The 24,080-nt window shown below is 35.1% G+C and overlaps 1 protein-coding gene across 2 annotated transcripts in view; it reads left to right on the top strand.

Moving 5' to 3' along the window:
- The window catches only part of Krit1 (KRIT1 ankyrin repeat containing), a 35,426-nt gene that overhangs the window by 1,001 nt on the left and 10,345 nt on the right, over nt 1-24,080 (top strand). For both annotated transcript variants that reach the window (XM_029535018.1, XM_021188538.2), the window contains exons 2-12: nt 2,754-2,903; nt 3,643-3,802; nt 6,022-6,114; nt 7,636-7,765; nt 8,687-8,930; nt 9,112-9,227; nt 9,422-9,565; nt 14,910-15,066; nt 15,687-15,794; nt 18,294-18,450; nt 19,563-19,714. In XM_029535018.1, coding sequence (XP_029390878.1) covers nt 2,802-2,903; nt 3,643-3,802; nt 6,022-6,114; nt 7,636-7,765; nt 8,687-8,930; nt 9,112-9,227; nt 9,422-9,565; nt 14,910-15,066; nt 15,687-15,794; nt 18,294-18,450; nt 19,563-19,714 — 1,563 coding nt within the window. In that variant the 5' untranslated portion in view covers nt 2,754-2,801. The remainder of the gene's footprint in view (nt 1-2,753; nt 2,904-3,642; nt 3,803-6,021; nt 6,115-7,635; nt 7,766-8,686; nt 8,931-9,111; nt 9,228-9,421; nt 9,566-14,909; nt 15,067-15,686; nt 15,795-18,293; nt 18,451-19,562; nt 19,715-24,080) is intronic.

The following is a 24,080-nucleotide window of genomic DNA, read 5'->3' on the forward strand; positions in this document are numbered from 1 at the left end:
TGAGCATTTTCTCCAGTGCAGTGATCCATATAGCATATTAGCAATGCCTTTATTTTTATTTTTTTGACTAGTTCTCTCTTCCTATTGGTTTCAGTTGCACCAGCTTTAACTTCATGGCTGGTAGCTTTTATTGTTTTCCTTGCTTCAACCTTTGTTTCCTTTTATGTCATTGGAAGACTATTTTAAGTGCTCCAGTACAAATACTTTTTAAAAATAAATATTAAGAATTTTTGCGAATATTTGGCTAATAGTAAGTTTATTTTATATATTTAAAATGAGTATTTAAAATATAGAATGAGTATTAACAGCTGATCACTTTATTAACAGACGTTTTCTTATGAATTAGTTGACTTTAACTTCTGTGTACAAAGTTAACTACTTAGTCTCTCCTTTCGGGACCTTATGGAAAGCATCGTTTTCTATAATTGCCATGGGCTTTGTGCAGTGTCTATAACACAGTGTCTTTTTAAGAAATTTGCAGTTTTTAAGGCATTCATACGTAGGTATATATCTTGTTTATAGTTTATTATGTTTTAGTCGGTGTTAATCTGAGATGAAAAGCAGTTGCAAAACAGGAAGTTTTAAGAAAAGTCAGCTGGGCATGGTGGCGCATGCCTTTAATCCCAGCACTCGGGAGGCAGAGGCAGGTGGATTTCTGAGTTCGAGGCCAGCCTGGTCTACAGAGTGAGTTCCAGGACAGCCAGGGCTATACAGAGAAACCTTGTCTCAAAACAAAACAAAACAAAACAAAAAAAAACTCCTCTTCTTTTTTTCTTTTCTTTTCTTTTTTTTCTATTTTTTTACCATCTATAGGCAGCTCTTTTGCATGTAGTGGATTTTTAGAATTTTAAAATTTTTGATCTAAAAAACATTCCATGAACTGTCCTCAAAACTTTAAACAAGATGAAATGTCTTCATCCTAATGTTTCACTCAAGCTTCTTCATGGAAAGCCCTCTAGTTTCGGCTGCCCCTGTCTCTGTTGCCTGGCTTTGCCACCCTTCCCCTAACTAGGCTGCCTCTTCAGCTCAATAGGGGAAGATGCACATAATCTTACTGAAATTTGACTTGAAGACTGGTTGATAGCCTTGGGACATCTCCCTCCCCTTTTCTGAAGAGAAGAGGAATGTCTTGGGGGAGAGGAGGGAGGGGAAACCTTAGTTGAGATGTAACATAACTAAATAAATTAAATAATTGAAAAGAAATACCTTTAGTTTCTTTGGTACAAAGTCAAAGAAAACTTTGTAACTAAAAAAATGTTTTATTAAGACAAATGTTTGTGAAATAATACTTGTTAAGCTTTTAGACTAAATTTTATTTAAAATGCCAGAAGTTATTGAATTATTGAAAAGAATTTAATTTTAATGAAACTTTCAAAAATAAGGCACTTTTAAATTTTAGGAAAGTGAGTCAGGATATCAGAGTGACATCAGTTGCCTCTGAGAAAACAGAATAAATGTATATCCTCTCAAGGAACATTTTCAGCCCTTTCTTGAAAGTGTTGTTTTTCTCTTTTTTCTCTCGTAGGAGTTGAAGCAGTAAGGGACTCATTAAATATGAAAAAACCATTTTAATGCCTAATGGGCCTTTTTAAAAAATTGAAGAGAGTTCATGTCAATGTAACTAGAAAAGAAACTCTTACGGTTGATGTTCTTTTAGAAACTTATTGGCATATAACTCAGCCTTTAAAGGCCAAAAAGATGAACATATTCAATCCAAGAGAAACTTTTTAGTATAGCTATGAAGAAGTAATTGCACTGACAAAGAGAATATTCAGCAGTCACATACACAGCTGAGATTCAATTACTTTTTCCAAAATTGCTCAGTGAAGAATTAAAAATAGTTTTGGGGGGATAGGGAGGATTACATTCATCAATATATTGAATATATTTCAAAGAACAACTTTGGATTATCTAGAGATTTGATAACACAGACAGAAAGGATTTCTGTCAGCCGACCAATTGGTTTTAGTCTACAATGGGCATCTCCAAAGAAGATTATAGAACCTAGGTTAGGTCATCCAAATGATTATGTCATTTTTGTTTTGTTTTGTTTTGTTTTGTTTTTCGAGACAGGGTTTCTCTGTATAGCCCTGGCTGTCCTGGAACTCACTTTGTAGACCAGGCTGGCCTCGAACTCAGAAATCCGCCTGCCTCTGCCTCCCAAGCGCTGGGATTAAAGGCGTGTGCCATCATGCCTGCCTTCAAATATTTTTTTTGCTGAAAGTTATAGGGTGCTGGTAGGTACAAAGTAGGCAGCTACTCCCAGATTCTAAACTTCACATTTATTTGTATAATGTGTAAGAAATAAGAGTACATTATTCTGAACCACTATTTCAAGCCATTATTTACTTTATGATATTTTATTTTATTTTATTTTTTTTTTTGGTTTTTCGAGACAGGGTTTCTCTGTATAGCTCTGGCTGTCCTGGTACTCACTTGGTAGACCAGGCTGGCCTCGAACTCAGAAATCCGCCTGCCTCTGCCTCCCGAGTGCTGGGATTAAAGGCCTGCGCCACCAGGCCCGGCTTATGATATTTTATAATTGTGCCACCTTTTTAAGCGTCAAATTCTTGATTCTTGATGATGAAGATAAATTTAAAGTCATCTCTTGCTTGCCTTTTAGGGATTATATATTGTAAGACATAAAGGTCAACATTTTATAATTTTTTTTTCAAAGTAAATATTAGAAAATAAAAGTTGTTGGACTAGGATGTAATATTTTTCTTTGTTTTTGTTTTTTACTTTGCTACCAGTTATGTCATTTCCTCTTCCAAGGAACTTTTGGTTTGTTTTATAAAGCAATGGGAAATCCAGAAAACATCGAAGATGCTTACGTTGCGGTTATTCGTCCAAAGAATACTGCCAGTCTCAATTCCCGGGAGTATAGAGCTAAGTCCTATGAAGTGAGAAGATTTAATTTCCTACTATTGCATGTCATTCTGTACTACCATTTACATATAAAGCATTATGAACATATGCTATAATTATTATTAATAAGCTAGTTAACATAGATCTCTATACACTTGTATTTTTTCTACTGCGTGCCTTTCCTAATTTGGTGTTCATTTACATGTGAAGGTTATTAGATTGGAAAGTTATTTGGGGGCTGAGATGTAAACCAGTTGACAGTGCTTGGCTGGCGTAAATGTCTGAGTTTGATTCTCAGCACTGCACAAAACCAGTCGGAGTGGTCTTTGGCTACCTGGGGAGATTGAGGCCTGCCTGGGTGTGCATGAGACCCTGCCTTACAAATGAAAGAAACAGAAAGACAAAGCCATGATTTTCTTATGTTTATTTACTTAGATCTTTGTATAATTTATGGAATAACTCAAAATTTTAAAACTTAATGAAAAAATCCATTTACTCAACCTAATTTCTACATTTTGCTTAAATTGCTTTTGTAACGTTATCCGAAGCCATTTCCCAATCTTGTTTGCACTATCGATTGACTTGGGAAACACTAGTGCTAGTAGCTCACTATGATTTAATAGGTCCAGAGAGGAGACTAGCATTAGGGTTATTTTAAAACTCCCTAGATTATTCTATAATATGCACCTAGGGTTGAGAAAGACTATCAGATTATAATAGTACTCTGTGGAAAGTAAATTTTAAACTTTGTATTAATATCATTTTTCATCTAAGATTTTATTGCATGAAGTTCCCATTGAAGGACAGAAAAAAAAGCGAAAGAAAGTTTTGCTGGAAACTAAACTTGAAAGCAGCAGTGAAGTAGCACAAGGCATATTGGACTATGTCGTAGAAACTACCAAACCAATTTCCCCTGCAAACCAGGGGATTAAAGGTAGGAAACGTCTCTCTCCCTACACCTAACCTTTTGTTTTCAATACTTAAAAAAAAAAAAACAAAAATCAATTTGTGGGTTTGGGGTGCTAGAGGATTGTTTTGCTTTGTTTATGTTGTTTTGAGACAAGAGTCTCACTGTGTAACTCTAGCTGTCCTGGAACTCATGTAGACCAGGCTGGCCTTGAATTTGCAGAAATCTGTCTGCCTTTGCCTCTGCCTCCTGAGTTCTGTTGAGATTAACAACTGTGCTGCTCTGTCTGGCTCAGGGGGAAAAAAACATTTTTAAATATTTTAAAAGCAATTTCCATCTTCCTTTCCATTTAAAAGAGTATGAAACCCTCAGGAAGTTGTTAAACCAAGGCCCAGATCTTTCAAGAAGTAACTTAGATTCCATTGTATACACTTTTCCAGTATTTGTTACGTACTTTATCATGTTCACTGTTTCAGTTTAGCCCCTCCACCACCCTGCACTGGTCCTCTTCTTCCAATGATAACTAATTTCTGTAGAACCCAAGCATTTAAGAAGATGCAGTGTTAGAGATTTATCTAATGGAAGGACTAAAGATTAAAGATTGCTATAGATTACTTTTGCTAGCAGTGTAGTTCTGTAGATAATTATGTTTGTGCTAATACCAAACAGAAGAAACTAACCATAAGCCTCTCTTATGGCTAACGGAAACAGTATTCATGGATTAATTAGCAAAAAAACCTCAAAAACCTTTAAGTTAACAAGGTAATAGTTTTCTTGTCATTTTGGTCATAGAAGGAAGATCCTTTAAAACATTTTTAAAAATTAAAAATAAGAAAGAAAAAAAAACCAATATTATAAACTTATTAACCTCAGCTGGGGCAGATGGATCTCTGTGAGTTCGAGGCCAGCCTGGTCTTCAAAGTGAGTTCCAGGACAGCCAGGACTACACAGAGAAAAAAACCAAAGGGTGGGGGGTATTAATTCTGAAAGGTTGAAGCCCATTTAAAATATTAGATAATATGCAGCAAGAACAAGTTATTGGAAAATAATAACCCATTTTCAGAGGCTTTGGCCTCCTAAGAAACAGACAGCAGTCAGAAGGTATAACATTTATAAGCTGTGTACATACAGTAGGAGTTATAATTTTAAAAGGAAACTATTCAGGGGCTCCAGAGATGGCTCAGTGGTTAAGAGCATTGGCTGCTCTCACAGAGGACTGGGTTCAAGTTCCTGCATCCACACGGAGTCTCATAACTCCCTCTAGCTTCAGCTCATAGGACGTTTCTAGGACATTAAAATATGACCCTGAATCTATTAGGGTCTATATGTTGATCCTGTAGTATCAAAATTTACCAATATTTATTTTTTACTTTTTAATTTAAAACTCTGAATGTATTTAGTGTATGGATGCGTGCCTATGTGGTCATTTGTATGTATGAGTGTTTGTCATGCTTGGACCATGGCTCATGTTTGGTAGGGAGAGGACAGCCTTGAGTGTCTGTCCTTGCCTTCCCCTATGTGGGATAAGAGATTTCTTTATTGTTAGCACTTGCGTACACCAGGCTACTTGGCTTCACCTTAATTCTCCTATCTACATTTCCCTTATTGCTTGTCCAGCAGTGGGATTATAGGCACACACTCACTGTTGTGCCCAGTTTCACCAGGCTTTGAAGATTTGAAATCAGGTTCTAAAACTTGTACAGCAAATACTTTGCCCACTGAGTCATCTCCCCAACTGCCAGAATTACCAGTTTATATTAGTGCATATAAAATGATATGATATAATATAATATAGTATATAGTTGCCTTTTATATATTTGAGTTTCTTTTCTAAAATCATTATTTTCTTTGGTCTTTTTGTACATATTTTTAATCTTTAATTTTTAAAATTTATTTATTTTTGTGATATTAGAGATCAAACTTAGACCCTTGTTTGTATTAGACAAGTGTTATACCAATGAGGGGGTCTCTACAACCCCTAAACTCTTGGTTTGTAATGTTGAAGATAATTTGTACGATTTAAATGTCTATGATGTTTAACCAGGTATGATAGTTTGCACATGTAATTGCTACACTTAGGAGGCTGAGGCAGCAGGATCATGAGTTAAAGGCTAGCTTGGGCTACCTGGGGAATTCAGATCAGGACAATGAGGGACTTTATTTCAACAAAGCAAAAAAGAAAGCAAACAAAAAATATTCTCTTACTTTCATCTTTGCCCTGTTTGTTGGGTGGTATTGTTTATTAGGGAAACGAGTGGTGCTGATGAGGAAGTTTCCTTTGGATGGAGAGAAGACAGGCAGAGAAGCAGCACTGTTTATTGTGCCATCAGTTGTCAAAGGTGATCTAACTTTACTTTATAGATTTGTAGGTGTTTTGAATGTAAATTGGAAGTTTGTTGAAGCACTTAGGAATTTACATTTATAGTTACTATTGTAATATTGTTATACATGTTTTTAAGTTGACAGAAGAAAACAGTGTCAAGTATTTTAATTTCCCCAGGTAATGTATAGGCTTCTTGGCTAATTCGCATTGTTTTCATTTTTATTTTTAAGATGTTGATGTGACAAGAGAAATAATTGAAATTAAATGTCTTCAGGTTAGGAAGCTAGAGAGTGTATGGTTCAGTAGTTAAAAACTGACTGGGCTTCCAGAGGACCCAGGTTTAGTATCCATCTTCCAAACAGTGGGTCACAACCATCAGTACTCCAATTTCAGGGGATCGAACACTGTCTTCTGGTTTCTGAAGGTACCAGGCATGCACATGGATAGACAGACATACTTGCAAGCAAAATATTCATACACATAAAATAAAATTAAAATTAAAAAAGTATTCTGGTCATAAAGCAAATTTTCAAAGGATATGCCAGAAATAGATATAACTTATAATGATGCCAGAAAATGCTAATATTGTTCTAAATTATTCTGCTTAATAATATTGATAACACTTATAGAACATAGATCTAGTATAGAATTTTAAATTGAGCTTTTGAAATCTTAGAATAATAGAAAGCAATTTTGATTGTCAGTGAAGATCCTATAATTAATTTTGAGACTTTGGGTTAATCTTTAAGGTTTAATTTTATGTATATAGAGAAAATATTATTCCTTACTCTCACTTGATTCATAGTATAGGAAGAATTCATTGAGGTATTTAATATGAAGTTTCTTTACAAACTGTAGAGTGTTGGCCTCACATGAATTGGTAATACTTTGATAAAAAGTTAATGACTTGCCATAGACATCCCATCCATCAGCCTGCTGCTGCCTCATGTGTTTATGTCATTTGTTGGCCAGCATAGCACGCAGGATTCAGTTTTCTAAGCATTCTCAAGCTTAAAAAGTCTGACCTTTCAAATGATGTTGGAAACCTTAATAGATTTTATAACATTATTGAGGAAGATTATAAACACTGGTGCCAGTGGGCTGGCTTAGTGATTAAAAGTGCTTTCAGTATAACCCTGATACCCTGAGTTTGATCCTTGGAGCCTACATAAAACAACCAATAAGCCTCTGGAATCCCGGCATTCCAAGTGTGAGTGGGAGATGGGAACAGTAGGATGAATGAACCAGAACTCATGGACCAACTATCCTGGCGTCTGATGCACATTGTATCAACAAGGTAGCAAATAAGAAGCAACTCCCAAAAGTTATTCCCTAACCTACACACAAACAATAAATAAAATTTAAAATTATAAATGTTGTGTTTATCTAAGTAGACATGCTTCCACTTGATTATAGGTCTCATAATTCCAAATACAGAACAATTTGTTATATTTTTCAAATTGTGAGAATTTGTTTTATATGAAGAAAGTGTATTTGTAAACTTATGTAATGGAGTAATTTCATTTCTCTTTTTCAGATAATACTAAATATGCATATACTCCCGGATGCCCAATTTTTTACTGCTTACAAGATATTATGAGAGTTTGTAGTGAATCCAGTACTCACTTTGCAACACTTACAGCAAGGATGTTAATAGCCTTGGATAAGTAAGAAATGCATTCAGAATATTTTCATCAATCATAATCATGAAATTAGTTGAGATTCACTTCTGGGAAAAAAATTAATGAAAATAGCCTAGTACATTAAAATGGTCAAATAAACTAAATCTTAAAAAAAAAAAATCTTTAGGACTGAAAAGATGACTCAGTAGTTAAAAGAACTGACTGCTCTTCCAGAGTCCTGAGATAATTTCTAGCCACCACATGTTGGCTCACAACCATCTGCAGTATGGTTTGATGCCCTCTTCTGGTGTGTCTGAAGAGAACAATGGTGTACTCGTATACAGAAAATAAATAAAATAAATCTAAAAAAAAAAATCCCAATAAAACAAAAAATGGTCAACTTTTAGTTATAAGGATGAACACCCCCCCCCCAACTAAGACTCCTTCCTTATTTACAGTTTGTTAATTTTTCTTTGAAAAGTAACAACCACTTGCCAGCATTCAGGATAATTCTTCTGTTATAAAAGTCTTAATTTGCTCTTTCCAGTGGACAAGTCATCGTCTGTCTTCTTTTGTGTAGTGTCACATTCCAGGAAGCCCAGTTGTAGAAGTACTTTGTACTTTTTAAAGTTGTTTTTATGATAATAGTGGCAGACATTTTAGAATAACTGCTGTGTCTCTTGACAAAGCATTTATTAAGTACTTAACACTAAAATACTTTCTAATATTTTATTTATAAATATTTATCATTTATAAATAAAAAATACATTATTTTTCCCTGAGCAGGGGAAAGGATTCTCTGAAGAAGGATTTAGTAGGCTTCTTGATACCATAGATTCTGAATGTATTTATAAAATATAACTAGTAAATTTATTGAATATAGTGTTAGAAGGTGTCACATGTCAGTTTTCCTTTGTCATTTTCACTTTTGAGCACGTACCTCTGCCTCTTTGTCCACGTCTGCAGGTGGTTAGATGAACGTCATGCGCAGTCTCACTTCATTCCAGCTTTATTCCGACCTTCTCCCCTGGAACGGATAAAGACAAATGTCATAAACCCTGCGTACGCTGCTGAGTTAGGTCAGATAGAAAACTCACTACATATGGGCTATAGTGCACTAGAAATAAAGAGTAAAATGTTAGCCCTAGAGAAAGCAGACACCTGCATTTACAACCCTTTGTTTGGATCAGATCTTCAGTATACAAATCGGGTAAGAGTTGAATTTTGACTTTGGTTTCAAAAGACATCTTAAATATATTTTTTTCTAACAAAGATGCACAGGTTGTAATTGTAAACATTAAAATAGTATCAATGCTTTATTTATATATGTGAAAGTCAAGCATCTAAGGCTTTTAAGTAATTTTTATAGTATTTTATTTTTCCTTTTCTAGGTAGATAAAGTGGTAATAAATCCATACTTTGGTCTCGGGGCTCCAGACTACTCAAAAATTCAAATTCCCAAACAGGAAAAATGGCAGCGAAGCATGAGCAGCGTTGTGGAAGACAAGTACAGTTTTGGTTTTATTCTCATTGCCTTTCATAACCTGGTGTTAAAATATACATAGGCAGTACGTAAGCAGTCTGAGCACTGGCCCCTGGCTGCACAGCCATAGGCAGTTCTCATAGATAAATCGCTTTTGTTTTGAAGTAGTGTGAATTTCAACAGTGTTTATATTTTCTTAATTTCTTTTTTATGGTTAGAGAACGACAATGGGTTGATGACTTTCCTTTACATCGAAATGCCTGTGAAGGAGATTCAGAATTACTAAGCCATCTTCTCGATAAAGGATTTTCAGTCAACCAACTAGATAATGACCACTGGGCACCCATTCATTATGCATGCTGGTAAATAAATTATTCTGTTCAGGAACATTGAACTCATAATATTATTGTTTCTTGTCAGAAAACTGTTCTCATTCCAGAAAGCATCTGTACCATTGCTTGTCGTCTGAGTATTCTTTTCTGATCTTTTGATTACTATGTATATGCTGCTGTTTGGAACTGCCAGATCTGCCCTGAGGAGAGCACTCACAGTCTTCTTTACAAGCCATACAGTGAGATAGCCAATAGGTAGTAGATGTCAGGGCCAAGCATGGGGCTCCATATTGCTCCTTTATGATACTGTTGTTTTGTATTACATTGGTTTATTCTTGCTATAAAATTGACATTTGTTAAGCACATTGGATGTGACCTTGTATCATGTTAGAAAAGTATCCATTTAGATCTTTCAGAATGTAAGGTATCAAGAAGCCTACCAAATCCTTCTTCAAAGATTCTTCCCCCCCAAGGGAAAAATGTTTTTAATATTTTAAGGTAAAGTTATAAAATCATAGTATTTTTAAAATTACAGATACAGTATTTAACTCTAACTGAAAATATTTAAACATCAGGTCATAATGTAGATTATATCGTAATTTTTTTAATTACTTTTATTTTTTTATAGCCCTCCCTCCCACAGTCCTTGCCTTCCTCCCAATCTGCCCTCCCACAGTTCTTCATCTCATTCCTCCTCCCCTCTGTGTCCAAGAAGATGTTTCCATTCCCTCCTGTACCAGGCTTCCCTACTCCCTGGGGCCTCACATCTCTCGAGGGTCTTAGGCACAATTTCTCCCACTGAGGCCAGACCAGGCAGTCCTCTGACACATGTGTGTCAGGGGCAGGGTACCTCAGACCAGCTTGTGTATAGTGCCTCATTGATGGCTCAGTGTCTGAGAGATCTCGGGGTTCCCGATTGGTTGAGACTGCTGGTTTTCCTATGGGGTCATCCTCTTCCTCAACTTCTTCCAGCTTTTCCCTAATTCAACCACAGGGGTCCCCGACTTCAGTCTGATAGTTGGGTGTAAGTGTCTGTGTCTGTCTCAGTCAGCTGCTTGTTGGGCCTCTCAGAGGACAGTTCCTGTCTGTGAGCACAACATAGCATCAGTAATAGTGTCGGCCCTTGGAGCCTCCCCTTCAGATGGATCCCAAGTTGGATTGGTCACTAGACCGCCTTTCTCTCAGTCTCTTCTCCATTTTTGTCAAAGATTCTTTGAATCACTACCTTCTATTTTATCAAATGTAAGGTGGGAACAGAATTGGGATTAGTTCTTTCTATTCATTGCCCAGTATACCTCTTGGCACTCTTACTCTTTTCATAGAATTATAATAATACTACATAGCTGAACTGAGTTCTTATTTCACAGCAGTAATGAACTGTTATAGATTATTGTCTCAAAAAGACATAGTCATTCTATTTTTTTAATGAGATTATTCTTAATGTATTTTAAGTGATCTTAACTTTTGCCAACAATATTACATTATAAACTACTTATTATGTATATATAGTATCTTAGTGTCACACTGAGCAAGGAACCTCACCTCTCTAAGTGTCAGTTTTATTTATCTATGAGTAAATTGTAGCTATTAAGATTGAGAAATAGCTTGTTAGAAGCCATAAGTCCTAGGTTCAACCTTCAGCACTGCAAAGAGTAACAAATTGTAAGTGATTAGACCATTCTAGAGTTCTTCCCAATTCAAAATTTTCATTTCTCTGATTTTAATGTTTGTATTAAGTTGTATAATGGTTATATTTAATATATATGCCTTTTCTGTTTCTCTATAATTTTTTTTCTATTTCATCTGTAAATATGTTCTTGATGGAAATACAGTTCAGTGGCAGAACACTTAATCAGTGTACTTGAGATCTGAGGTTTTATCCCCTGGTCCTGGGGAAAACCAATAAGCTGAAATGTGTGCTTATGCTTCTCATTCTGAGTAATTTTTATATTTATATTTAGAACAAGCTACCCTAAATCATTGTTAGCTGATCTAGTAGATTTCCTCTCACATAACTAATAATTACCCTAGTAGAAACATTATCTAGCCAAAAAGAAGGTGTAGAATACACTTTAACCCTCAAAATGCGCTGCAGAATTAGAAATGATAACATCAGTGAACTTTAATTTAGGAATCCCAGATTTATATATTTGACTTGCTTTCCATTTTCAACAGGGGTTATTTTCTTCTTTAGGAAAAGGAGAGTAAAACTTGGAACTACCTATTACATAAAAACAAAAGTATAGTCTGACATTTACTGTGTTTTGGAATATACCAAGGTTTCAGAAGTAGGGGTTAGTTCCTTAGGTATGATCCTTATTAAATTATGTCATGTTCTAATGGCCTGTTTACATATTTACAAGAGTTTTAAATACCTTTCCTAAGATTAAAATAGAAAATGCAAATAAAGTAATTGAGAGCCCATAGTAAGTACTGAATAAGTGATGGATTTGATTAATAAATATAGCTGGAGTGGAGTGGGAATAGCTCAGTGGTAGGGCATATGCTTACTTTGTTAAGAAGCAGGAGGGCAAGAAGGGAAAGAAGAAAAAATAATTGTTCAAATGTAAAAATTGATGTCTATATTTAGATATATTTAAATTTTAGTATTCCTAGTTACAATTTCTTATTAGTAGAATACAGAGAGGAAAAAATTCTCCTTGGATAAAATTTTCTGTCAACTGAAACTAGTGATCATTATTGGATTAATGTGAACCTGAAGAAAGAATAGTGTGGTCCTAACTGGGTGGTGTACACTCATAACACTAGCAGTTGGGAGGCAGAGGCAGTAGTGTCAATACAAGGTTAAGCCTGGCCTTGTCTATATGCCAGCCCAAGCTATATAGTGAGAGCCTGTCTCAAAAGAAAAAAAAAAAAAACATTAAAAACCTTAGTTTAAGTCACTACTTAATGACAGGAATATGTAGGGACACAGGCTATTTCAGGCTGTTTAGTCCTTTTTTTTTTTTTTTTTTTTTTTTTTAAGTCAGATTGGCCTTGAACTTTTTATCCTCCTGCCTCTGCCTCCTAATTACTGGGATTACAGACACCTCCATTCCTGGTCTTGTCTTTATAATGTTAAACTACATGTTTACCCCTTTTGATCTCATCCTTAAAGTTTTGCTTAGGTCAGTAATTCTTAATTTTTGGTTTGAAGACAACCTTTTTCTTTGGATATTATAAGATCCCAAAGAGCCTTTGTTTATATAGAATTAATTTAGTGATATTTATCATATTACAAATCAAAGTGAGAATGTGTTTATCAATACCAAAAACATACTATGTATAAAATAATAGTTTTATGAAAAATGCCATATTTTCTAAAATAAGTCTTATTAATACATTTAATAAAAATACTGTTTTATAATATTACAAGTCTCTATTCTCCCTAGCTAGTAGATGTAATCTCATTTCTGTTCTCCTTCCAGTTTCTTCCTTCAGTCTATTTCAGAACATGTCCAAAATCTCTACCCTCCTCCTTTGTTCTCAGGTCGAATTGGAATTGAAAGGGCTTGCCTTATTACTATTATTGAATATTACATTGTTGTTGTTGTTGTTAGCTTTTGTTCTGTAGTCTAGCCTATGAATTGAGAAAACCAGGTTCTCACTGGCTCATAGTCATGAAATTGTAGATGAATTATACAACTGATTCAAACATCACTTTTCTAACCCTTTTGGTACAACTAGCTCTACCTACCTCACAGTTTGTTGTGACAACTATATTAAATAACTGAATAAGAAAAGTTTAAAAATGATTCAGAACTCAGGTTTGATTTAGTTACTTTTGTTACTGTTTGAACTGTTCTATTTCACATTCTCTCCTGTCTTTTCCTGTAAGGGTGTTTTTCTAATTTAGTGAATTAGTATTTGTAGGATGGATATTAGTCTCTAAGTTTGGTCAAAGATTATATATTCTTCCAGGCTTAGTAATAGTTATGCTTAGTTACATATTTTACATTTTACATATTTTCAGATAAGCATTCTAGACTTTGACTTCGTCCTCAGTATTTATTGTTACACATTTTTAGTTGCTAATGAACAGTTTAATCCCTTCTTTTTGGAGCATAAAGCCCTTTAAAAAATATAGTAACACCATTCCGGGGACTCCCAAGGGGAACAGGAGTACATAAAGGAAGATGAAACAGGGCAAAATGAGATAAGCCTCTTAAAAAACAAAATATAAAATCTAATTTTTATTTATTAATGTATTAGGAAGGTGCAGGTATCTTTCTTCGAGTAATAATGGAGTTTGACCTGAACAGAATGGGGAAGAGGAAAAGACACCTTACACACAGTGTGAAGTGACATGACTAAGAAAGGGTAGGAAACAAATGGCCAGTTCAGAATAGGGTAAAACCACAGGGTGTGTGAAGGGAAAGAAAGCAGATGTTGAAGTCCAGTCAAATCACTTTTAGTATGCTGTTTCCCCCAAACCAAATTTCTCTTTCCCTTCTTCCCTCCGACCCCCTTATTTTTACACAGTAAATTCCTTTCAGTCTTTGTTTCAGGTCAGCCGTGAGCGTACCTTTGGTGTTTTAGCGAAAGGCTAACTCAGTATTCCTACTATGTGCTTTGTATTCTCCTGAGTACAAGGATATTGCGTACTGCTTTTCCCAAGCTTAAAATCATTTTACTTTTTTCAGTTCTGTTCTATTTAAAATTCAATTCATATTGGTTTTTTTTTTAATTGTCTTGGACTAGAGATGCATTCTCTAATCTTTAAAAATTTCAAGTGTCAGAGAGATGTTTCAGGAGGTTAAGAGCACTGGCTGCTCCCAGATAACCCAGGTTCCATTCACAAGGCCCAGTTCCAAGGACATTGCACACAGTGATGCATAGATAGATGTATGCAGGCAAAACACCCATACACATAAAATAAAATGATCTTTAAAAAAATACTAAAGCATACTAATCTTATTGATTGTTATCTTAAGCTGTTTATTTATATCTTACAACATTATATAACTTATTCAGTATAAGCTTTATTTTTTTAATGAGTTAATTTTCTGATTTTTGTGCTGTTATTTGGTTTGGTTGTTTATCTGGTGCTGGAACTGAACCCTGGGTTCTCGATGCATTATTTACCAGTGAGTTACACCTTCTGACCCAATTGTGAACTCAGAATTGTTTCTCCTAATGTCTCCCTTTTGTTCTTCTTATGCCATCTTTCTTCTCTTGTTTTAAGACTTATATTTCTCTTAGTTGATCAGAATTGAATTGAGCCATAATAATACATTTAAAAGTTCCTAAGTTCCAGACACATTACTCCTTGCTTCTCTAGATTCCCTTTAGATATCTTGTAAAACTTGAATGTTTTTTTACCATATCAGGTGGGGCTTGTTTTTTAGGCAAATTTTATTATTTCTTTTTATAGGTATGGAAAGGTTGAGGCCACTCGCATGTTATTAGAGAAAGGAAAGTGCAATCCAAACCTTTTAAATGGCCAGCTCAGCTCACCGCTTCATTTTGCTGCTGGAGGCGGACATGCTGAAATCGTACAGATCCTCCTAACTCACCCAGACATTGATAGGGTAAGTTATTTTCTTGTTTTTATAGTTTAGTATTTAGCGACTAATAAGTAGTGTTAAAAAAATGCTTAATTGTATACTTAACAGGTCAACTAAAACAAATATTACCTTATAGAGAGATGTTTATGTATTAAGTGTGCCTCTTATCATGTTTTTAATTGTTTTTATTGACAAAGTACACTTCACAAAAAATGCAGTATTTTAACCACTTAGATGCACAGTTCATAGCACCTGCTACATGTATTGTTTATAAAGTAAGTCATTACACATCCCCATCTCCAGAATATACATGAAATTCACTCTACATTACATTTCCCCCAAAATGTCCTGAAAGAAAACCATTTACCCATTTTTCTAAAATTTCTACTAACAAGTACTTGGTAAAAAAATGAAATGGTGGAAACCTTTCTTAAATCTATAACTGAATTTTAAGAAACATAACCCTATTAATTAGTGCTCTAAGTTTTTTAGCTTTTCCAATTTTTGTTATACTATTTTCTAAGAATGGGTAATATTTACTCAATCTTTGACCAGAGTATTTCTATGCAGTTTTAATTGAAAAACATGCTTTCAGAACATGTGTATTTGCAATGTCTTTTTGTTCATCCCTTCTTCCCTTCTAGCACATAACAGATCAACAAGGAAGATCCCCATTAAATGTTTGTGAAGAAAACAAACAAAATAACTGGGAAGAAGCTGCAAAATTGTTGAAAGAAGCCATTAACAAGCCAGTAAGTATTATCTGGATAGTTAGAGCCAAATGTCTTATTGAAATTGATAGTTTACAAAAAACCCTAGGTTTATTCCCTTTACTAAAAAGATGAATTCATAGTATAATCTCATATAACAGATATAATTAAGAAACATATCATTAGCCTTTTTTTTTGGCATTGCGCAAACACCATGGAGTATATTTGGCCAACATCCATGGTATAACCTGCTATATAAACCTAGGCTATATGGCATATAGTATGATATGTGTGATGCCCTTAGATGTTTGGTTCTGTCATTGACCAAAATAGTAAGTTATGAGTGATTGTACTTAATTGTGTTTATTATAAATAGTTCTGCTTATTGATTCATATTCCCCCAAACAATATATTTATAAACAGCAGCATTATACACCATACAATAATAATTTTCAGCAAGTCAATGTATAAGAAACTCATTTTCCTTTTTATAAAAGTGAAATAGATGATTTCCTAGGTTTGTGAAAGAGGTAGGTAAGGGTGTGTATGTGTGTGTTTATGCACATGTGGAGACCAGAGGATAATGTTAAGAGTCTTTATCACTTTCCCTTTATTTTTTGAGAAAGGGTCTCACTAAACCTAAAGCCCACCATTTGTCTAGCTTCCAGAATCTTCCTCTCTTTGCTCCTCTGTCTAACCACCTCGGGGATTACAGACACAAGTGGCCATTCCCAGCTTTTATGTGGGTGCTATGAGGTTAAACTCAGATCTTTTTACATTCACAGTACTGATAATGCTACTGCTATTTAAGACTTTATGAATTTGAGGAAGGAAACTAGCTCAAAATCCAACATTTCATGACTTGTACTTTCAAAGTCTTCCATTATAAATTTCTCTTAGTGTAAGTTATTGCTGGTACACATTTCTTGTGGCCCACTAGACTCATGAAGTTCTTTGATTTAATTCCAAGTATATATTTCTTGAAGCATTTACTTTATATATTAAGTACTCTGTAAATGATACACTTAGAAGAATTTTTTAATATTATTTATTTAATATATATGAGTACACTGTAGCTGTCTTCAGACACTCCAGAAGAGGGAGTCAGATCCTATTACAGATGACTGTGAGCCACCATGTGGTTGCTGGGAACTGAACTCAATTCCTCTGAGCTATCTCTCCTGCCCCACTTAGAAGAATTTAATAGCCAATATATTTGTTTAAATTTTCCCTTTAATTTGACCATGGAACATTTAGAAGAAACTTTAGATTGTGCAAACAATAGAAATAATCGTTTTTAAATATTGTCAGCATGTTGTTGTTAGAGCAAGTTTTTGGTAGTTCCTACGTTAGAAATCTAAACTAGTACAACCAAATGAAACTTATCCCCCACTAGCTTACAAATAGATGAAACTCAGACGATGGTTATTTTCTTTGGCTTTGATAATTGTGGGGAGTGGGGGGAAAATAACCCCTAACCTACTCTTCTGCCAGCCTGGCCACCTCCCCCGTGGTGTACTCCAGATACTATGTCTCCTGGCCACGTGCTCATGGTCCATCTCCCCTCATGGCAGCTTCCTCCTCTCCTCTTGTTCTTCTCCTTCTCTTGAACTCTCCTCCTCTCTCTTTTCCACCCCTTTAACAGGTAACTCCCTTCAGTTATTGGCTGTAGCCAGTTGGTTTTGTTTGTTTGTTTGTTTTTTCTAACCATAGTTTTAAATTAAGGAACAAGGTTTACACAATTAAACTCTATAAACATGAGAATTCACTTGTGGGCCTAGACCATCAGGTAGAGAATTTGACATTACAATACGTGGCAGCAGGCCAAACCTCAACACTATACGCTGAAGGGTATAAAGTTGGGCAGAAAGTATCTTGTTCCACTATGGTATGTATTTTTTTTATTAGATGTTTTCTTTATTTACATTACAAATTTTATCCCCTTTCCTCATTTCCCCTCTGAAAACCCCCTATCCTGTCCCGCCCTCTCCTTTCTCACTAACCTACCCACTCCTGCTTCCCAGTCCTGGCATTCCCCTACACTGGGGCATTGAGCCTTCACAAGACTCACTGATGTCCCACAAGGCCATCCTTTGCTATATATGAGGCTGGAGACATGGGTCCCTCCATGTGTACCCTTTGGTTGGTATTTAGTCCCTGGGAGCTCTGAGGGTGTTCCTCCTATTGGGCTGCAAACCCCTTCAGCTCCTTGTGTCCTTTCTCTAACTCCTCCATTGGGGACCCTGTGCTCAGTCCAATGGATGACTGTGAACATCCATTTCTGTATTTATGTAATTATTTTGAATGTGTATGTGAGTGTGTCTACATGTGCTTGTGAGTAGCTACAGGGACCAGAAGATGGCATTGGATTCCCTGAACCTGGAATTGCAAGTGGTTGTGAACCTCTCAAAATATGTGTAGGGAATTAAACTCCAATTCTCTACAATAATAGCAAGTGTTCCTGACTACTCAATTGTCTCTTTAGGCTCAGGATATAGAATTTTTTAGACGGCTTACATGACTTTTCCTATGTTTTCCTAGTATGAAAAAGTTCGAATCTACAGAATGGATGGATCATACCGTTCTGTTGAACTAAAGCATGGCAACAATACCACTGCACAGCAGATAATGGAAGGGATGCGACTCGCTCAGGAAACACAGCAATATTTCACCATTTGGATCTGTTCAGAAAATCTTAGTAAGAAAACTCGAGAGGGGGAAGTAGTTTAGTATTTAAACCTCATTGCTCCTTTTTGGACGTGCATTAAGAAACTTGTGGATAGCATTAATTATTATTGACTTTTAGCTATATTTCTTATTATTAGTGTTCAAACTGAAATAGGGAGGACTGTCTCCCTGCTTCATTCAAAGCATGGTGAAATTAGTAAACACCGGAGGTTTTCTCTCTGACAATACAGTTAGTTTGAATGCTTTTAAATGTAAAATTCATACAACTTGCTTTTATTTTCAGTGTTTCTCTCAAAGTGAAATATTTATGTTAGTTTTCTATTGAACTTCTTGTTTAAAATCAACTTAATATCAATGTATATTTATCCTTCCAAATTTACTGTTAAGTACATGTAAAATATAATTAATTGAATGGTAATTATATTTGAATATATGTTTAGCACCAAATAATCGTAATTATTTATAATTAAGCTACAATGGAATCAAGAGTTTAATATTAATGCATTTGATTTGTGTTAAGAATTATCTGCAAAATTTTCTATAATTTTTTCTAGTCCTATTTATGAAACTAGGTCTTTCCAAATACTACCATGTTCTATACTATTGATCACATCCTAAACCCAAGAAGTAGTCTTTACTTTTTAAAAATTATTTTATAATTTCATGTGTCTTTTCCCTGCACGTGTGTCTGTGCACTGCGGGCACGCCTGGCTCCCGCAGAGGGCAGAGGGTTGTTGGACTCCTTGGACTAGAGGTGCTCTTAACCACAGAGCCGTCTCTCCAGCCGTAGTCTACTTTGAGACAGGGTTTCACATGACTCAGGCTGGTCTCATAGGATAAACTTGAACTTGTGGTGTTCTTAATATTCACCTCCAAGTACTGGGATTATAGTCTTGTGCCCTTAATACGTAGCTCCCCTCCCAAGAAATGCTCTTATAATTATGTCCTTAAAAACAGGGACGTATCCACAATTTGGATAGAAATAATTGTTGAACTTTGATTTAAATTTAGATCTATAAACTGTTTGATACTTAGATGCATATAGTTCAATGTAAGGTTTCTCTGCATTGATATAATGGACTTATTTTGCAGTGTTATGTATAAAGGACAGCTCTTTTTCAGGTCTTCAGTTCAAGCCTTATCATAAACCCTTGCAACAAGTTCGTGACTGGCCAGAAATACTTGCTGAATTGACTAATTTGGATCCACAAAGAGAAACACCACAGCTTTTCCTAAGAAGAGATGTGGGACTTCCTTTAGAAGTTGAGAAAAAGGTTTGCGTAGAAACCTTAATTAGTTATTTGAATCCACAGAATCTGTAGGATCTACTGTAGAAGGTAGAGGTAGGAATTGTGCTGTTTCTCCTGTACAAGGGATATTTATTTCCTTTTTCTGTTAAATCTTTATATTCTGTTGTAAGACGGAATTGCAGTTGGTCTATATACAAAATTCTGGTTGGTATTTTTTTTTCTTTTTTCCTATTTTTTTTCTTTTACTTTCATTACCTTAACAAATACATTTTTTTCCTTTTAAAAACAGAAATGAGAATAAGGAGGCCATACTAAAGAAAATTAGCAATCAGAGAGATGGTTTATGCAGAAATTAACTTTTTTTAGAATAGAAATCAGCTTTGTGAATTTCAAAGAATGTATAGGAAAGGACAGGATTAAAAAAAAAGCCTACAAAATTTGGGTAAAGAATAGAGTTTTTGCAAAAGGGGTGCAATAATACTGCCCTAAGCAGTGAGAAAGCAACCATTCTTAAGAACAGAATTTAAACTTGATTGATCTTTTCCAAGCAAGTATGTTTGGATTAAGTATTACAGATTTAGAGGAAATGAGATACCATAAGAATTAATAAAGAAGAAACAAAGCGAAAGATTATAGCAAACAATGTATGATATCCTAATAATATTTATAAATAATTGAAAAACTTAACAGAACAGTTGCTAGGTCACATAATATTGTTAAAAAATAAAGTAAATACTATCCATAACTATTCCTACAAAAGAATATTAGCAAAACCTCTTGTGCTGCGGTCTGGAGAGTTTTGTTATGTTTTGTTTGATGAGTTCTGAGGATTGACCTTACACCAGCTAATCATGCTCTCTGCTGCTGCTGTGCAGCACCCAGCTCAGATCAAGTGATACATAAGCCTTAAGAACAGTGGGGAGGGCATAGCCCAATACTGAAAGTATAACTAATGCTATTAGATTATTTACTTATGAAGGATTAAAATGACAAGTTGTATGTTGCATATATTACAGTTTTTTAAATGTAATAAATAAGTGTGTTGAATTTTAAAAATATGTAAGTAATCTAAGCATACTTAGTTGATCTTCGTGACTCATGAAATATTTTGAAAGTTGTCTGGAAGAGGAGAGGAACAATAAAGATCATTGATATTAAATTTCATGGTTAGAAAAGTAGATTCATAAAGGAAAGCAAGTCTTTATCAAATGTCATATGATAAAGTATCTTTGTCCTTTAATTCATATAATTAAGCACTTAAAACGAGCAGAGTGCATAGAAACAAACACTTATCTAAGACTAATTGGCTATTCTGGGTCTTTGTTGTTCAAAAGAAAAGGGATACAAATGGGAAAATATTAAGTCCAATTATTTTCAATTGAAGATTATATTATACCCAATGTTCCCAAAATTTGACTAGAAAAATTGTAGAAATTATCAATAATTTCAGCAAAGTGTTATGATATATAACTGACTTACAAAATTTACCAGTCTTAATATACATAAGTAACAAGCATGCTGAGAAAGAGATCATGGACACGCTCCTCTTCCCAGTTTCTCAAATAAAATAAAGTATTTAGAATATACATTACAAAAGAGGTTTAAAAAAAAACCCTCTACAATGAAAACTTTAAATGTGTGAAGAAAGAGATTAAGAAACATACTAGAATTCGAAGACCTCCCAAGCATATTATAGCTTGTTAGAATTAACATTGTGAAAAAAGACCTTCCTACCAAAACAATTTACTGATTCAATGAAATCACAATCAATATCCTCATCTCATCATTCACATAAATAGAAAGAAAATCCTCAAATTGATATGGAACAACAAAAGACCCAGAATAGTCAATTAGTCTTAGATAAGTGTTTGTTTCTGTGCATTCTGCTCGTTTTAAGTGCTAAGTGCATCTGTCTGTGACCCCAACTTTTATACATCTGTTTCTATTGAGTCAATTTTGTTTGATATTAGAATGGCTACTCCCACTTATCTCTTGGGACCATTTGCTTGGAAAATTTTTTTCCAGCCTTTTACTCTGAGGTAGTGTCTGTCTTTGTCACTGAGTTGCGTTTCCTGTATGGAGCAAAATGCTGGGTCCTGATTACATATACAGTTTGTTAGCCTATGTCTTTTTATTGGGGAGTTAAGTCAGTTGATGTTAAGAGATATTAAGGAAAAGTTATTGCTACTTCCTGTTATTTTTGTTGTTAGAGGTGGAATTATGTTTGTGTGGCTATCTTCTTTTAGGTTTGTTGAAGGATTACTTTCCTGCTTTTTGTAGGGTGTAGTTTCCGTCCTTGTGTTGGTGTTTCCCATCTATTATCCTTTGAAGGGCTGGATTTGTGGAAAGATATTGTGTAAATTTGGTTTTGTCATAGAATATCTTAGTTTCTCCATCTATGGTAATTGAGAGTTTTGCTGGATATAGTAGCCTGGGCTGGCATTTGTGTTATCTTAGGGTCTGCATAATATCTGTCCAGGATCTTCTGGCTTTCATAGTCTCTAGTGAGAAGTCTGGTGTAATTCTGATAGGTCTGCCTTTATATGTTACTTGACCTTTTCCCCCTATTTCTTTTAATATTCTTTCTTTGTTTAGTGCATTTGGTGTTTTGATTATTATGTGACAGGAGAAATTTCTTTTCTGGTCCAAGCTATTTGGAATTCTGTAGGCTTCTTGTATGTTCATGGGCATCTCTTTCTTTAGGTTGGGGAAGTTTTTTTCTAAAATTTCGTTGAAGATATTTACTGGTTCCTTTAAGTTGGGAATCTTTGCTCTCTTCTATACCTATTATCCTTAGATTTGGTCTTCTCATTGTGCCCTCGATTTCCTGGATGTTTTGAGTTAAGAACTTTTTGCATTTTTCATTTTCTTTGATTGTTGTGTCAGTTTTCTATGGAATCTTCTGCACCTGAGATTCTCATTTCTATCTCTTGTGTTGGTGATGCTTGCATCTATGACTCCTGATCTCTTTCCTAGGTTTTCTAACTCTAGAATTGTCTCCTCCCTTTGTGATTTCTTTATTGTTTCTATTTCCATTTTTAGATCTTGAATGGTTTTGTTCATTTCCTTCTCCTGTTTGATTGTGTTTTCTTGTAATTCTTTAAGGGATTTTTGTGTTTCCTCTTTAAGGGCTTCCATCTGTTTACTGGTGTTCTCCTGTATTTCTTCAAGGGAGTTACTTATGTCCTTCTTAAAGTCATCTATCATCATCATGAGAAGTGATTTTTAGATCTGAATCTTTTCTGGTGTGATGTCATATCCAGGGCTTGCTTTGTTGGGAGAATTGGGTTCTGATGATGCCAAGTAACCTTGGTTTCTGTTGCTTATGTTATTACGCTTGCCTCCTGCCATCTGGTTCTCACAAGTGTTACCTGTCCTTGTTATAGCTGACTGGAGCCTGTCCTTCCTGTGATCCTGGCTGTGTCAGAACTCAGAGTCCATCTGTCTCTGGGATCCTGTGATTCTGGGATCCTGGGATCCTGAGATCCTGAGATCCTGGGTGTGTCAGAGCTCCTGGGAGTAAATCTGCCTCTGGGACCCTGAGATTCTGTTGTGACCAAGCCCCTGGGATCCTGGGATCCTGAGATCCTGGGTATGTTAGAGTATCTGGGAATGGACCTTCCTCTGGGTGTTGTAGGACTGGCTGCAGAGTTCAGGCCCAGGGTATGCTCAGGGCACCAACCCAGACTGGAAGGAACCCAAGCCACTGGTTGGGTGGCATTCCTGTGTCCTTGGATCTAGTTCGTCCCAGTTACTCCTCGTGGTGTTGGGACAGATGTTGAGTCCTCCTCACCTCTGATCCTATCCATAAAGGCTTTTTAACTGAAAATTAAGTTTCCACCATAGTATCTGGTGTCCAAATTAACATTTTCCCAGTTATTGCAGAAATTCTTTATAAGCTCTAACCTGCAGGATCTAGTCAATGTTCATACTTTGTATTTGGTACCTATTAGTGTCTTTTAAATTAGAATGGTCTTCTTGTCATTTTTTTAACAGAAAAATCTGTTTCTGTGGTGTGGTTTTGTTGTGGTTGGTGGTGTAGGGGTGGATTTTGTTTTTTGTTTTTTGTTTGTTTTTTTTTAAGGATTGTGTGGATAGAGTATTATAAGCTAAAAAAATGTTTTGATTGGTTTATCAGAATCTTTCAACCATAAGGACTTGGTGTTATAACTTATATTTGGAAATACTTAGACAATAATTATTATTTCTGAGTAGAAATATATGTATAGTTTAACATTGTCAATATTAATCCTATTAGATAAGTTGTTTAAATGTAAGTAAATACTATACTCTTCCTTTAATGTATTTGAAAGTATAAAGTAAATAAGAGTTTGCCTTAAAAGAAGCTTATTTCAACCTCATTTGCTCTTCTAAGAATTGACACATTTTA

This window comes from Mus pahari, chromosome 2, assembly GCF_900095145.1.
Source record: "Mus pahari chromosome 2, PAHARI_EIJ_v1.1, whole genome shotgun sequence".
Lineage (NCBI taxonomy): Eukaryota > Metazoa > Chordata > Mammalia > Rodentia > Muridae > Mus > Mus pahari.